Source organism: Gnatocerus cornutus, chromosome 1 (assembly GCF_029298725.1).
Source record: "Gnatocerus cornutus isolate USDA-ARS CGAHR chromosome 1, icGnaCorn1.1, whole genome shotgun sequence".
Lineage (NCBI taxonomy): Eukaryota > Metazoa > Arthropoda > Insecta > Coleoptera > Tenebrionidae > Gnatocerus > Gnatocerus cornutus.
The window spans coordinates 23,985,710-24,001,458 of record NC_142233.1 but is presented as its reverse complement, the minus strand read 5'-3'; the positions used below and the strand labels follow the sequence as shown (position 1 = coordinate 24,001,458).

General features: G+C 32.4%; 1 protein-coding gene and 1 long non-coding RNA gene across 6 annotated transcripts; both read right to left on the bottom strand.

Annotated features, from left to right (window-relative positions):
- Positions 1 to 1,429: 1,429 nt before the first annotated feature.
- On the bottom strand, positions 1,430 to 7,309 carry LOC148180877 (uncharacterized). Of its 5 annotated transcripts, XR_015770370.1 has the most exons (6): positions 4,296 to 7,177; positions 3,944 to 4,242; positions 3,817 to 3,885; positions 2,765 to 3,763; positions 1,995 to 2,114; positions 1,430 to 1,730 (listed from the first exon to the last, which is right to left on the bottom strand). It is a non-coding gene; the product is annotated as an uncharacterized LOC148180877 (long non-coding RNA). The 5 variants fall into 5 exon arrangements; XR_015770371.1 differs by having other exon boundaries at positions 2,765 to 3,285; positions 3,428 to 4,242; XR_015770368.1 differs by having other exon boundaries at positions 3,817 to 4,242.
- Positions 7,310 to 11,192: 3,883 nt separating this feature from the next.
- LOC148180876 (uncharacterized) lies at positions 11,193 to 12,656 on the bottom strand. Its single transcript, XM_088038491.1, has 5 exons — positions 12,614 to 12,656; positions 12,250 to 12,377; positions 11,985 to 12,194; positions 11,858 to 11,935; positions 11,193 to 11,808 (listed from the first exon to the last, which is right to left on the bottom strand). The coding sequence occupies exons 1-5, from the start codon at positions 12,654 to 12,656 to the stop codon at positions 11,593 to 11,595; spliced, it is 675 nt and encodes a 224-aa protein (XP_087894617.1). The 3' UTR covers positions 11,193 to 11,592.
- Positions 12,657 to 15,749: the final 3,093 nt, after the last annotated feature.

Genomic DNA, 15,749 nt, shown 5'->3' with positions numbered 1-15,749 from the left:
ATTTAAGATTAAAAGATAATTTATAGTCTAAAGTTGTTGAGGGTTTAAATTATTCGCGTTGCGGATACAGGTAAGAATCTTAAATCATTTCTTGAAGAAAATATAGTTCACATAAAGTTTGTGATTTAAATTAATGAGAACGTATATTTTAGTCCGAGGCGACAGAAAAATGCAAACATTGGAATAAACAACTTTCAAAAATAATTGTTTTGTGGGAGATTGGAAGTCTTTGCCAATTTTTTTTATATAAAATCAGTAGCTAAGATTTATATTCTGAAATTTCTGGCACATTTTCACGTTAGAAAAAAACATGAATTCATCCTCTTGACGAGTTTAGCATTTTATTTGTGCTGTTTCTAATCTGAAAGTGATTTCACAAAGATTGTACTGGAATTGCCTCTTGATTCTGAGTCCGAAACCCGTTTTGTTCCATCAAGATTCTGACGGCCCGATTTCAAGTCAGTGGCGCAAAATTACGTTAACGCAGTTACTACTATGCAGGCCCCTTCAGGACACAACACATTTTTAATACTTTTAGCCCAGTTTTCAAAGTAACTTTTAAAAAGTAAAATTTTTTAAAGAATTTGACCGGTTTTTCCAAACGTGCCCTTTTCAAAAAGTCAACATTTCAAGGAAAATACACCGATTTTTCAAACAAGAATACGCTTTGGTCCAAACAAATTTCTCTTTCAAAAACACTTAAAATTCGTCTTTTTACCCTGTTTTTCTGTTGGACTACTTCAGAACAAAAATGAATACGGTTTTGGCCTGGTTTTCAAGATAACTTTTGAAAAGTTAAAATTTTTAAAGAATTTGCTCGGTTTTTCGAAATACTTTGTTGCCCGTCACAACACAACACATTTTAATGCTTTTTAGCCTGGTTTTCAAGGTAACTTTTAAAAAGTTAAAATTTTAAAAAGATTTGCCCGGTTTTTCGAACTCACCCTTTTTTAAAAAGTCAAAATTTTAAGAAATATAGCCTGTTTTATCAAACGTGAATACGGTTTCGGCCAAGAAAAGTTACCATTTAAAAACATTTAAAATTAGGAATTTTACCTTGTTTTCAATGATTTTACCCTGTTTTGAATTTTGTACTAGTAGGCCCCCTCAGAACACAATACGTTTTTAATGCTTTTAGTTAGTCTGGTTTTCACAAGTTTTTAATAAGTTAAAATTTTCAAAGAATTTGCCTGGTTTTTCGAACTCATCTAGATAAAGATTTTAAACGAAAATTGATAGAGAGAGATACTAAAACTAAAGAACTTTTAAATAAAATAGAAACAAAGGAATTTGGTTTTGTTTATGACAAGAGGGTTATTCTAGAAAACTTTGACACAAGACCATTTGGATATTAATCCTTTTCGTTGTTAATTAATAATGAATCAATTGGAAACTATAATTTAATAATAATTGGAAAATAAACTCAAGATTTGTTATAAAAATTATTATTTATTATATAGGTACAAACAATAAGTCAAAAAAGTTCACTTTGGCTCATAGACAAGTTTACAAGTTACATTGCAAGTTACATTTTTCAATTCGTTTTGAATTTCCTTTCTTACAGCAGATGTTACTTCTTCGTGGATAATAGCGCGGAGCTCTTCTTTCAGTTTTTTTACGGAGTCTTGAATGGACGTTTCAATGGACCTTTCCATGTTGGTCAGGATGTCACAAAGCATGGTCATTTTTTCATTTTCCACTTTGGCAAATTTTTCTTTAAAAGAAGCCACCTGTAATAATAACCATGCAACATACATATAATTTAAGGACAGACATGGGATAAATGTTTTCCACATAAATTACTTTTTTGATAAGACATACAAACTGTACTTAACATGAAATTAACAGAACAAGTTAAAATAACATATCACTTCAGCTTGGAGTTAGAGATAACAATATTTTTGATAAAACCATGCCATAGAAACACAGACACAAAAGGAGCCAAACACCAGCACAAACAACTAGATGAACACTGGATAGCGATGTAACCTTACATTAGTTGTGTTCTGCATCTGTGTTCTAAGCCTCTTATTGGCAGAATTTGTCATACTAACTTCTGTATCTCGGGCTTCGTTTTGTAGCGGACGTTTTTTTTTAGACATTTTTTTTTCAATCTGAAACAAAAAAAAGAGGTAAAATATTTTTTGTGTGTAGAATAAAAAATCTTTTGTACGACCTATGACAACAGTTCATAGGTATTATTATTAGTTTAAGGGCCGGTTTATTCACTTCCCTTTAAAATTAACCGTCAAGTAAATTGCTATTTTATATCATTGGGAACCATGGCAACCATCTGTCAGTTAACGATACTTGTCGATCAAGATACCGATGAAAATAAGGTCACTAGATCAAAGTGTCTGTTTTATAAGGTATGGCTATTAGTGACAAAAAGAAAGACAACGATATCTTCTGTCTATCTCTACATGCGCACTAAATTTTGTGTTGTTTGTGTGGACACATTGCTTTATGAACTGTCAATTCTTGTCAAATATCGTTTGTAATAAAATGTTTGAATGTGCGATTTCTCAACACGAATCGTTATGGTGTATTTGTTTCCTCCGCCGTAAGTAAATACTATTTGACGTTTTATGTACGACGACTTTCCACTAATTTCAGAAAACTCCAAATAGAAGGTAGATGGAAGCCCTATCAAAGCCGACAATCATTGTGACATTGGTTAAGCAGTACGTATTGGGGGAATACTAAAGTTGGTTTTTGTATATGAACCCTTGAGTACTTCTTATAAGGTTATGGAATTTTGTACCTGTTAGTTTACGAATTCCGTGAACTAAATTTAAATAATGTTCCCCCAATTTGTCTTCAATCGCTTTTGTGTTTCAATAGCCCCAATACCAACATGAACTTCTTGCATTCAGGCGAATAACTCGTTCATCTTATTGTTAATATGAGTTGAAAATCAAATCTATGGGCAAGAAAATGGAAGAAGGAAGACCACTCACATGTGGTACATCACAAAACCTGCGTTATGGACAGAAATATTATTTCAAATGCCTAAAACACAAGCAATGATATTGTAAAGTGTAAGTATATCGGCCTCAACGGTAAACGTTCTCAAAATGTGTTGTAGGACCAACTGACTGCTATCCTTAATGTAACAGCGGGGCCTCATAAACTAGCAGGTGGACAAGACACAGTCATTGCACTCATCACTTGAACAGTGCAGATACACAGTCTCATGAGGAAGACACACCATCGCTTTCAACATCAGCGGCAGAAGATGGTTGGTTTGAAGCCGCTGCTACTTCCTCATAATGAATGTGAAAACTGAAAATGCAATGGGACATGAAATATACATAAGATATGCAAAACTGGTTCTATAGTTTAATGTGACGTACGAAGGTCCTTAAACTTTGATGTCTCTTAACTACTGCTACCCCAGTTCTTAGTGAATACATATATTTCTCACCTACTTAGCAGTTCCTCTACACCATCTTATTGTTTTACTCACAATTATGACTAATATCAGTCTCATTATTCATTTATAAACTTGCACTTGGTTCTTGTTACTTTATATGAAAATTTCAAGGTTTCATTGCAACAATCTGCATACAGTGTTGTTCATCTTAAGTTCTTAAATTTCTTTCCACATTCTTTACTTCTTCTTGATTGCATTTGTGGTTGTTGTTTCAGAATTCTTCTTTTCATATACTGCTCATTTATTTCCTCACTATATGTGCCCCTTCTATTTTCCATGTTCCATTGCTCTCAGTTTTTTTTTAGATATGATAATTCTACATTTTCGCTAAAGTACACAATATATAAAGTATTTATAACAAATTACATTTATGCTCTTACTGAATACACGTCGAATCGTTGAAACACTGCCAAATACAACGCTGGAGGCTCAAGAACTCGAACAAAGCACTAAAATACATTATTCGCACTTCAATGGAATTGATCGAAATGTTAGTTTACTCCTTACGTATTCAAATGGTCTCCTGTAGTGTTAAAAATAGATGTAATTTTGTATTTCAGGGTGATTTAAGTAAATGATTTTACCATAACCTTAATATTTGTTCTTGATATTCATTTTGTTGCAGTTGTTTTGCATAAACTCATTCAAGATCTTAAACATGTCTACTTCTTCAAACTTGTAAATTCTTTCTTTAAAATATCTCATGTACTTCATTTTCTGCTCATGTATTTGCTACTTCCATTTGTGCAATGCTTTCTCTCAGTTACTTTAACATCTCATCATTGTTACTACATCGTCGGGAGAAGCTACAATATAATAAGTGCTAATAGCATATTCTAATTAGGGCGTTACTGCATACAAGTCGAATCGTTGGAGATTAGAAAAGACAGTGCTTGAAGTCCGAGACCGTTTCTGAGTGTTGCACCTCCTTAACGTGCTAAAATGGAATCGGTTCTAATGTCGGTTCGCTCACCTCTTACGTATTCACATAGTTTGTTATAATGTTGGAACCTATTTTCTTTTTGTACCCACGGTTTATTTAAGTGTATTTTAAACAAATAAATTTAAGATAACCTTAAATTTTGTCAATGACAAATTTTACGTCAACAATTTTATGACAATTCCCTAGAATCTTGCGTCTCGTTCTAACCCATTGATTTATGGACTATGTCTGTCTCTCTTGAATTGCGCACTGAAAACTAACAGCGGTACCTTATAAAACAGACACTTTGATCTAGTGACCTTATTTGCATCGCGAATTGTCAATTTGTGATTTTGAGGTTAAGAAAATTTTGTACCAATCTTCATGTTGATTAAGGAGTAATTTTTCAAATAAATATGTAGGTGTATATTACCGAAGGAACTCTAAAAATAGAAACATCACTGTTTAAAAGTTTAACGTGTCCACAAATGACGCACTTCTTCATTTTTAACCTTTACACTGCTCGGCCCGGAAAAATCCACAAAATAATATTTCGCTCAAACTGTTCCGAACGGATATATTCGCATTGATTGCAATGGTCAACTGCTCAAAACAAACACAGTTACAATAGCTTTAGTTTTTTTAAATACATTTTTTTTTACAGTTCCCTGCTCAGAAAGTATATATCCGTCTACGACTAAAATTCATTTGAAATCTATTCCATGCATTTTTTTATCCACGCAGTTTAAAAGTAGGTCCGAACCACAGAATAGGTAATACAGAACACTGACTCCATTGTTCCAAGCTGTTTCTAAAGAGCGCCATCATGCATAATTTTCATGTACTAAATCGCAAAAAAAAGTGTAAAAGATCTCGTCGGGATTCGAACCCAAGTCCAATTCGCTTACTCATTCGGACCGTTTCCGAGCCTACCACGCAGACTTCTGCGCCACGCAAGTTCCTGTTGAATTGATGCAATGCATGGTATTTCCAGCTTGAATAATCGTTTGTAACCTTGGCACTTTGCAAGATTTCTCGATGCTGGCTGAAGACAAGATGAATTGGAAGGGGTAATGTTAAAGCGCTATCTTGCATAATTTTTATGAACTTCAAAGCAGAAATTAGGAGTCAACCTGTTCGAATCCCGTTGAATTCATTTTTGTTAAGCTTTTTTTTATTTGTAATCATTAGTTACCAATTTGTTTGTAAAGTGATTGAAACAATACCAAAAGAAATTGGGTGATGTGATTGCTTGAATAGTTCAATAAGTACAAACTAATAAAATAAACTATTTTAATTAAAAATCAACCCAACAATAAAATTAACGATCACTAGCGTCAGTATTAATAATATTATTATTTAATATTAACAATATACTGAGAAAGAAAAGTTCTTAGCATTGCTCATTCAACATTACAAGATTTTAAGTAAGAAGTAGTACAATAGGAAAAAATGATGGCCCTTACAACTACGTAGTTGTAGGGGACATAGAAAATATGTATATTATTGATTTTTTTTTTAATTGTAATGAATGAATAGTACTATCGCGGATCAAAATTTCGAACATCAAATTGATTGATGTTTAAAAATTGTAAACTGTCCTTTGTCTTTATAACCTTAAAATTTATAAACGGCACATCAAGTGTCAAAAATTTACTTTGTATGTCAATCACAATGACAATAAAGCTTGCTTTACATTGCCATGTCAAGAAGTGATGTTCGAAATTTTGATTCCGCGATAGTAATTCGGTGAAAAAACGGTAAAGACACCGTTTCCACTCTTGTAATAATTGTAAGTGAGCGATATATCTAAATTACCAAGTAACCATAACAAATCAATAAGAACAATCATATTGACAATAAAAACATTCATTCAAGGAAATCGGTCAAAATTGCAGTTTTTAAAATAAGGTAAATTGTAAAGAGGGTCGCCTGTGAAATTTGTCGACAGCGCGCAAACCTCGCGCATGCTCAGCTCCTGCATTTGTCTGAGACGCCACCTGTTTGACCATTTTTGGAACTAGATAATTTATAAACCAAATTCGCCTCGAAGCTAATACCCCGTGGTCCGAACTAAGGGCCAGGTAATATCACCATAATAATCAGGTCTCATCTCAATGTTACCTTGTTTAATATATTGACGTTGTGGAAAATTAAAATCTCTATGAACATTTGTAAAACTAGTTAATCGGCCCAGTGCTCAAGACGTTAATATACGCCAAGGCAAAACAGCGATCAACTGCTCGGAACGTATATTAACGCAGGAGCTGACAAACCACGCAGAGTTACAAAATTTTCCAAAAAACATTGCGCAGTGAAAAGGTTATTGTTTAATGTTTAAACACAAAATCACCGTACAGAGAACTCAAAAACTGTGTCCTTTATTAGTAACGGTTAGGTTACGGGTTGAGGTAACGGCTTTCAGTTTAAAATTGACAGTTAATTGACAATTGTCAGTACGGTGACAGTCCTACACTATCCTAGCGACACCTAGCGAGTGTTTAACCTGGGCCCAAAATTACGACACAAAATGGCTACCGAGTTGGCGTACCAGTCTTCTATCTATCTTGTTGTCGATGAATAAACCAGGCCTAAATTAAGTACATATAACTAATAAAAATGGAGTTATAATTAATAATTTTTATCGTTTGACACTGTCCGAATTTCCAATTTTTTGCTTGTGTAAACACTTTTCTGCTCGCTTTTCTGTAATAAAATTAATAATGCAAGATGTCAAATATTTTTTTATTTTTATTGTTGAAATTAGGTAATACCACTATTATCTAGACCTAAGATTAAATACAATTGGCTAAACTCATCTACTTACTTAGTTGATTCCGATGTGCGACCACGTGTACGAACCCACAGCAAACCAAAACTCAAGCCGGTGATCTCAAGCCTCAAAGTAACCAAACTAAGAAAAGATGACTGACACCACTGATAACTAGTACCAACTTAGTCGCGGCGGTAAATTCAATTACAAATAAACACTATTTCGAGTTTGTATATGTAGTATGCCTTCTACCTTAAAAAAAAAGGGTAGAATAGGGTAGAATAGGTATCTGTTTTTTTAAATATACCTTCAAAATTAGGGCAAAATGACTAAAAACACAAAGTGTTCTGAAGGGTATGTTGCCCAATAGAAAAATCAGGGTTAAAAGACGAATTTTAAGTATATTTAAATTGTAACTTTTTTTGGCCGAAACCAACTTTTCAAAAGTTATCTTGAAAACCAGGCCAAAAACGTATTCATTTTTGTTCTGAAGTAGTCCAACAGAAAAACAGGGTAAAAAGACGAATTTTAAGTGTTTTTGAAAGAGAAATTTGTTTGAACCAAACCGTATTCTTGTTTGAAAAAACGGTGTATTTTGCTTGAAATGTTGACTTATTGAAAAGGGCACGTTTGGAAAAACCGGTCAAATTCTTTAAAAAATTTAACTTTTTAAAAGTTACTTTGAAAACTGGGCTAAAAGTATTAAAATGTATTGTGTCCTGAAGGGGCCTGCATAGTAGTGCAGTTCGATTGGGGTTGTAGTGAACCAAATCAACTTATCGTCGGTTTAAGTTGTTAAGTCTAATTTTGAACAAAATGCGTTTTCAATTTTTAAAACATAATAACAAAATGTTACAGTCTTGGATCCATTTATTTGTTATAATTTCAGTATTAAGAAACATTTTATTTTCATTCCCCAAATTTTCAAATCCCAGATTTGAGGACAAATATGTAAAAAATAAGATTTCTCGACCACAGTTAAAAAAAAACAAAATGGACTTAGCAACTTAACGACCTAAGCCGACGTTATCTTCTTTAGGATTTATTTATGAAACCTAGCAACATTAATATTATTTGTGCTTGAGCTTCTAGGATTTGTCAGTTTCGTTAAGCAATTTCACAATTTTAATGTAATGTTTATTGTTGCCAAAGAAACCTGTAAGGTTTAACCAAAGGTTTAGGTTATACAGATTAAAATCGAAGACATTACAATAGTATAAAATTACAAAAAGACAAGTATAAAATGACACAAGTTAAAATACATGCACATCAGGACAAAACAAATTGCATTTTTGGCGTCCTGATTGCTGTCGACATCCGACCTTCTTCGGCTAGACGCGAGTTCTGGGACACTGTATAATACACAAGTTGCTTATTTGAAATGAAACACCCATATATTTATTGCATTTTCAGATTCTCTATCCAAATTAGGGGTCACTGTATGTACTATTGGCGACACCGAAATGTGAACGATTTTTTCATTGTCATGGATTTTTCTCTTAATTCCATAATGCAAATCTCGTTAATTAAAAAATAAGCACAATACTGACGACCAATTAAATTTTGCGTTAACTTCATGTATTGAACACCTGTTTCCTAAAATTACGGAAAAAAGTGCTTTTACTCCTTTATTTCCAAATTTTTTAAGCATACTTTGGAATGGTAACAATTCAATTTTATTTTTTATGTTTTACCGTTTAATTATTGGCTCTTCATGGCTCGGATTTGCGGTGCGTTAGAGGTACAATTACGCCCTAGAGCATTAAGGTGTCATAGCAACCTCACAACAAACAGCGACTGGCTACGAATTGACTTGCTTTCTTTGCCCGCTACATTCAAATTGCATTTAAACTTAATTATCACCAAACAGTCAAATTCAAAAGGTAACTGAATAAATGAACTGGTTGTAATGTTTTTTTTGTCCTCAATTCTCACTTTTGAGGCTGTAACACATTCATGCTTTGCAGTTCGCTGCGTTGCATAGCTAGCCATGCTCCACTGGGCGCGCGTGTTTTTTTAAAGGTTAGTAATTAAATTAGAAATTAGTATAGTATATCCGGTGAGAGATTGGGATATTTCGACAGTTGACATATAGGTTGGCAGCAAATTATGCTACAAAATACACTAAAAACACTAAATTCCTACGCGAAATGGGTTGACAGGGTTGTCATTAACTGGGGTTACTTTGTTATTTTAAATTTCGCGCGTATGAAACACTTTTTATTGCGTAGATTTAGTGACTTTTCTGTCATTCAAACTCTCACTGTACGAACTATAATTAAAATGATTAAATCTAAAACTAACACAAAACGACATGTGAAGTATTTTTTATAGTTTTTATGTAAATTCAAGAACAAAAATTTGTATTTGTGGAGAAATTATTTATTTTTGAAAAATCAAAATTTATTGGTAAGACATAAAACGTTGTATGTACCACGGGCATAACTTGATGTTTATGTATCTCGGGCAACTTACAAAGTCTCAGGCCGAAGGCCCTCGACCTTGTAATCTAGTTTCCTTTGAACATAAACATCCACATTATGCCTTTACTACATAAATAACTATTATAAACAAATTTGGTGATGTATTAGAAATAAAAAATCTCTAACATGTTTATGTAAATATATTTTTTTTTGAAATGCAAATTATTTTTTTTTTAAACCGAGATTATTCTGAAATAATACAATTTATTTATTTATATAGCACATTATACAGAAAGTGATCTTCAATTTGCATATAGAATTCAAAAATGCAAAAAAATATAGGGTGTTTCATTTAGTATAAGCAAGATGACTACTACTTTCGGCATAACCGAAAATGCCACGTAAATGTGAATCTATTTATTCGATTCGCATTGATTCGCATTATTTGTTTACTTTCGTCCTCAAAATTTCAAATTCTCATCATTTGTTATTTCTGACAAAAAAACGCAAAACGCATATACAGGGTGGCCCATCTAAGACTTTCGGGCTCAATATCTTTGTCATTTATGAACGGGTTTTTGCAAAATTTAAAATATGATTTCTTGAATAGGTAAGGATGATGTGACATTACCAGCGTCATCCTTGTCTTAAAAATGTTAATTTTACTTGTCTTTTTTTAAATTTTAATTAGTTAAGATTTATGCCATTTTAAACATTAAACCTGTGACATTGCTAAAGAAGTCGTGAATACTAGTTGCACCTCATAGCGAACCATTCTGCAACCATTTTTCTGGTGACGACCAACTTTCAACAAGTTTTTCGCTCACATTTCCTTGTGCCTACGAAATTTTTGCACCAAAACGCTGTCTGATGCATTGTGATTAGTTTTCAATTTCAAAAGATCGGGATAAATCGTTCTGCGCAAGTTTAAATCAATGATATTCATCATCATGCTTAAAAGTAAACATAACCTCAAATGAGAAATATCACAAATGTCGAGAAACGATGCTCGGTCCAATGCATTGTGATTAGTTACTAAAAGATCGAGATAACAAATCGTGAATGTGCAGGTTTAAATCAATAGTCCTCATCATAATGCTCAAAAATAAATATAACCTCAAATAAATGTCACAAATGTCAAGAACGTCACGGATTGATCAACAAGTCAGGGATGTCCAAAATCTAAACTCGCTGTAGCAGTCGATTGTTTCATAGCCGACTACCAGTTTGTATCTTTTTGGAAATGTTGAGGTTCTTTTTTGACTTCTTCTCGGCAACTTGATTTGCTAGACGGTTGATTTTTGGCACACGCGTATAATTATTGCTGTTTTATAAAATGACATAACTTTTAACTAATTAAAATTTTAAATAAGACACGTAAAATTAACATTTTTAAGACAAGGATGACGCTGGTAATGTCACATCATCATTACCTATTCAAGAAATTATATTTTAAATTTTGAAAAAATCCGTTCATAAATAACAAAGATATTGAGCCCGAAAGTCTTAGATGGGCCACCCTGTATACGTTTACAACAGTTAAAGGGTTAATAAGTAAGCAGTGTTACTTTAACATTTCTGTTTCTAGTAAAGAATATGATAGTTTTCTAATAACTTTTATTAAAATAAATCCATATAAATGAAAATCATAGAAAAATAATTATAAAATTATAGTAAACCTACAAATAAGGATTCCCCTAAAATGGTAAAAGTTCAGTGTTACTATCAAAACAGTTTAACAGCACTTAACAACGCTAATACTCAGTATGCTAGACAATAAAATTACAATGAAATAAATTTCAGTCCATAAAAAATAAATAATCCTCCTCTATGTATTTAATTGCGTAAGCTTCTTATGATCTCATTAATCATTATCACAATATCATTATATCAAGAAACTTATCTTTACATGCAAAGTTCATTCTACGCTAAATTAATGTATGTTCATGTATAAAATTACTGTTCTAAAATCACAATCGTTAATTGTGCATGTTATTGCAGGATATGGCAGTTGAGGAGTATAGTTTCAAACGCAAAATCAACAGCATTTTGATTTGACACTACTCCCATGTGCTATACTGTTTATACTAAGATTAACAGTCTCTTCTTTTCCTGTATCAGTAGCTTCAAGTTCTGTCGAATTTGCCATAATGTTATCAATTTCATTGTCATAGACCTTTAAATTATGGTCACTGGAATTGCATAGTAGTCTTATCAAACCATGAGCTACATCCTCAAAAACAACACCGACACCCTGCAGAAAAAATGATTATAATACAAATTAAAATCAACTCAAAAAATACCTGATCCTGCATTGCAGAACATTCATGATAAGTTGCACCTATACTCATGGCATATTGTATGGCTTCATCTCTAGATACCTACAAAAATATAATTAAAAAAATTATATGAATAGTAGCGATTAGTCACCTCTCTATTTTTTGATAAATCTATTTTATTTCCAACCACACACAAAACCATGGGAGTATCAACATTTCTTTTAAGTTCTATGACCCACCCTTGCATACTTTCAAAACTTTGCTGAGATGTAATATCAAAGAGAATCAATGCAGCATTCGCGTTACGGTAAAACATAGGGGCCATAGCTTTAAAACGTTCCTGCCCAGCAGTATCCCATATCTTGAAATATTTTATAATCAATTTAAATAAAAAGAAATGTTTTGTAACATTTTACTTGGAGTTTGACAGTGATGTTGTCCACTTCTATTTTACAACTGAAGAAGGAAGCCCCAACTGTGGGAGTAATGTGTTGACTGAAGGAGTTTTCAACATAACGAATTACTGTACTGGTTTTCCCAACGCCTAAAACAAAATGATTAAAACGTAATTGATAATTTTATCAAGAAAGATAATAAAACTTGAAAAGTAATGTATTTCTGTGTGCAATGTTTTGTCCTATTATTTTTGAAAAAAAAACATAAATACAACTACGCACAACGATGTTGCAAGACAGCTATAATTAGATTCATGTTATTATTTTGAATGATAAATATTTTAAAAATAACGTGAATTGGTTGTAAAAAACGGGTTTTTTCTACCTTGATGACCCAAGACAACTACTTTGCCAACAATAGTCTTCATCACTAAATTTCAAAGTTTTCGTTAAACCGTTGAAGCACTTTTAATAATAAAACATTAACACTTGGGGTTTGGGAAGTCCTCTCGTTTTGAGATGATAACACAAATTGAGGTTATGAGTGAAGTGACAGATAAACAAAAGAGATGTAAATAAAATAAATTTAGTAGAAAACTGTGCGATAATTTTGTTGGTTAGAGCGTCTACCAACAGATAGCGCTACGTAAAGTTTACTAAAATTTTTTTAAAAAATTAAGGAAAATCTTTAATTACCAAGACGAGATTGCTACTAATTAAAGAAAAAAAAACTTATTTAAATATTTAAATAATTAATCCACAAAATTCAAACAATTTTTAATGAGTGCAATCAGAGCAGCGGTAGTTACACTAGGAACAGTACTGTCCGACAGTACAGGCTATAATTTTCAACCTTTTTGTACCTCGCTAAAAATCTTTTGCTTAAAACAAACAATAAAACTGTTTACTGGTTTTTGTTAGAATTATTTAGATGGTATTAAAAATTACATTGCCAAAAAAACAGATTTTTTGCGCTTCCTTTGACTTTGACTTTGTAAAAATTGAGAATGCGGTATTTGCCGCTTAGACAACGATATGTACCTATTTATCATGTATCACAAGTATATTAAAAAAATTGAATTTGTAGTATTTCCGCAAAAACTCAAAAATCGCTAAAAATTATATTTCTTAAACGTCGCGACGCCAAACAAAACGTGATAAAAAAACAAATTTTTGAGTGAGCTTCTAGAGCTTTGTCAACTATATGAGGGTATGCAAATTTTCAAAATTTTATCTTTAAAATTAACGACGATTTTGGGGGTGGACACCTGTACAAGTGTCCGGAAAGTCGCGCACTGAGGTGTGTTCATCAAGTGAGACGTCCGTTGGAGCGTGTGACGTCAGAGTGATGTGATTAACACTCTGAGATTCGCCAGAGTGTTGTTGCGTTTATGAACGGTACCCGTTGTTATTTAAATATTCGACAAATAGGTACATCACCTACATACAAAACGCAATTTTTGCAAAAATTCATGACTAAAACTTCTGATATCGGTCGGTGTACGCAGAATTTTCCGCAGATTCCAAATCTGAAATTTAAATTTAGATCCGACAACAAATAACTGAGTTATGGTCGATCAAAATCTCGGAAAGTTGATTTTCATTATTTCTTATTTTTTCTAATTTTTAAAGTTAAATATCTCGGAAACTATTTGAGATATTGAGATGCGGTTTACGCCATCGTTTTTCTCGCGATTTTTTACATAAGAAATTGTTCTTTAATTTTTCTACAGTCGAAATTTGCAAATTTTCGCAAAAATTCATGACTAAAACTATGCCAAACTTCTGATATCGATATCTCGCTTATTTTTTAGAGTAACTTAAGTAATTATACATCAGTGTACGCAGAATTTTCTGCAGATTCCAAATCTAGAATTTAAATTCAGATCCGACAACAAATAACTGAGTTATGATCGATCAAAATTTCGGAAAGTTGATTTTCATTATTTCTTATTTTTTCTAATTTTTAAAGTTAAATATCTCAGAAACTATTTGAGATATTGAGATGCGGCTTGCGCCATTCGTTTCCTCGGCTCATTTTACGTTAGAAAATGTTATCAAAACCCCAAAATTCGATAGTCGATTTTTCGCGAAAAAAAATCCGACTCAAACGACGAAACTTTTAATTTTTTTTATTTTTGACCGTAACTCGTAAACTATTTGTCCAATCGATCTCAAATTTAGCCATTAGATAGATTTCGAGCTCCTCTTTCGACTGATGTATAATTCAAAGCTATTAAACGTCGTTCTCATTTTGTAAACATTGATTGAAAATTACCCTAAAATGATGTTTCCAAAACAGTTTTTGGCCAATATCTCGTTTATTTCTTAAGCAAACTCAACAAATTTGGGTCTTATTTTACGCAGAATTTCACACTGAATCCAAAAACATAATAATTTTCCATCTTTGTCAACAAATAACCAAGTTATGGTCGTTTGAAATTTTGGGTTGTCGCCAGAGTGCCAAATTTTTGAAGGTTCAAAACAATTCATGCTCGTTATCTCGGAAACTATTTCAGATATTGAGATGCGGTTTGCGCCATCGTTTTTCTTGCGATTTTTTACAGAAAAAATAGTTCTTTGATTTTTCTACAGTCGAAATTTGCAAATTTTCGCAAAAATTCATGACTAAAACTATGCCAAATTTCTGATATCGATATCTCGCATATTTTTTAGAGTAAACTTAAGTTAATATACATCAGTGTACGCAGAATTTTCTGCAGATTCCAAATCTATAGATTAAATTCAGATCAGACCACAAATAACCGAGTTATGGTCGATCAAAGTTTTGGAAAGTTGATTTTCATTTTTTCTCATTTTTCGTAATTTTTTAAGTTAAATATCGCGGAAACTATTTGAGATATTGAGATGCGGCTTGCGCCATTCGTTTCCTCGGCTCATTTTACGTTAGAAAATGTTATCAAAAACCCAAAATTCGATAGTCGATTTTTCGCGAAAAAAAATTCCGACTCAAACGATGAAAATTTTTCATTTTTTTTATTTTTGACCATAACTCGTAAACTATTTGTCCGATCGATCTCAAATTTAGTCATTAGATAGATTTCGAGCTCCTCTTTCGACTGATGTATAATTCAAAGCTAATAAACGTCGTTTTCATTTTGTAAACATTGATTGAAAATTACCCTAAAATGATGTTTCCAAAACAGTTTTTGGCCAATACCTTTTATTTCTTAAGAAAACTCAACAAATTTGGATCTCATTTTACGCAGAATTTCACGCTGAATCTAAAAACATAATAATTTTCAATTTTCGTCAACAAATAACCGAGTTATGGTCGTTTGAAATTTTGGGTTGTTGCCAGAGTGCCAAATTTTTGAAGGTTCAAAACAATTCGTGCTCAATATCTCGGGAAACTATTTCAGATATTGAGATGCGGTTTGCGCCATCGTTTTTCTCGCGATTTTTTACATAAGAAATTGTTTTTTAATTTTTCTACAGTCGAAAATTGCAAATTATCGCAAAAATTCATGACTAAAAGTATGTCTAACTTCTGATATCGA

What these genes read in the sequence shown, in the direction of transcription:
- LOC148180876 (XM_088038491.1), bottom strand. Translation starts at nt 12,656, where the DNA reads ATGAAGACTATTGTTGGCAAAGTAGTTGTCTTGGGTCATCAAG. An exon ending in ACATCACTGTCAAACTCCAA is followed by an intron (nt 12,195 to 12,249) that starts GTAAAATGTTAC and finishes AAATATTTCAAG; the next exon opens with ATATGGGATACTGCTGGGCA. An exon ending in ATTTATCAAAAAATAGAGAG is followed by an intron (nt 11,936 to 11,984) that starts GTGACTAATCGC and finishes ATATTTTTGTAG; the next exon opens with GTATCTAGAGATGAAGCCAT.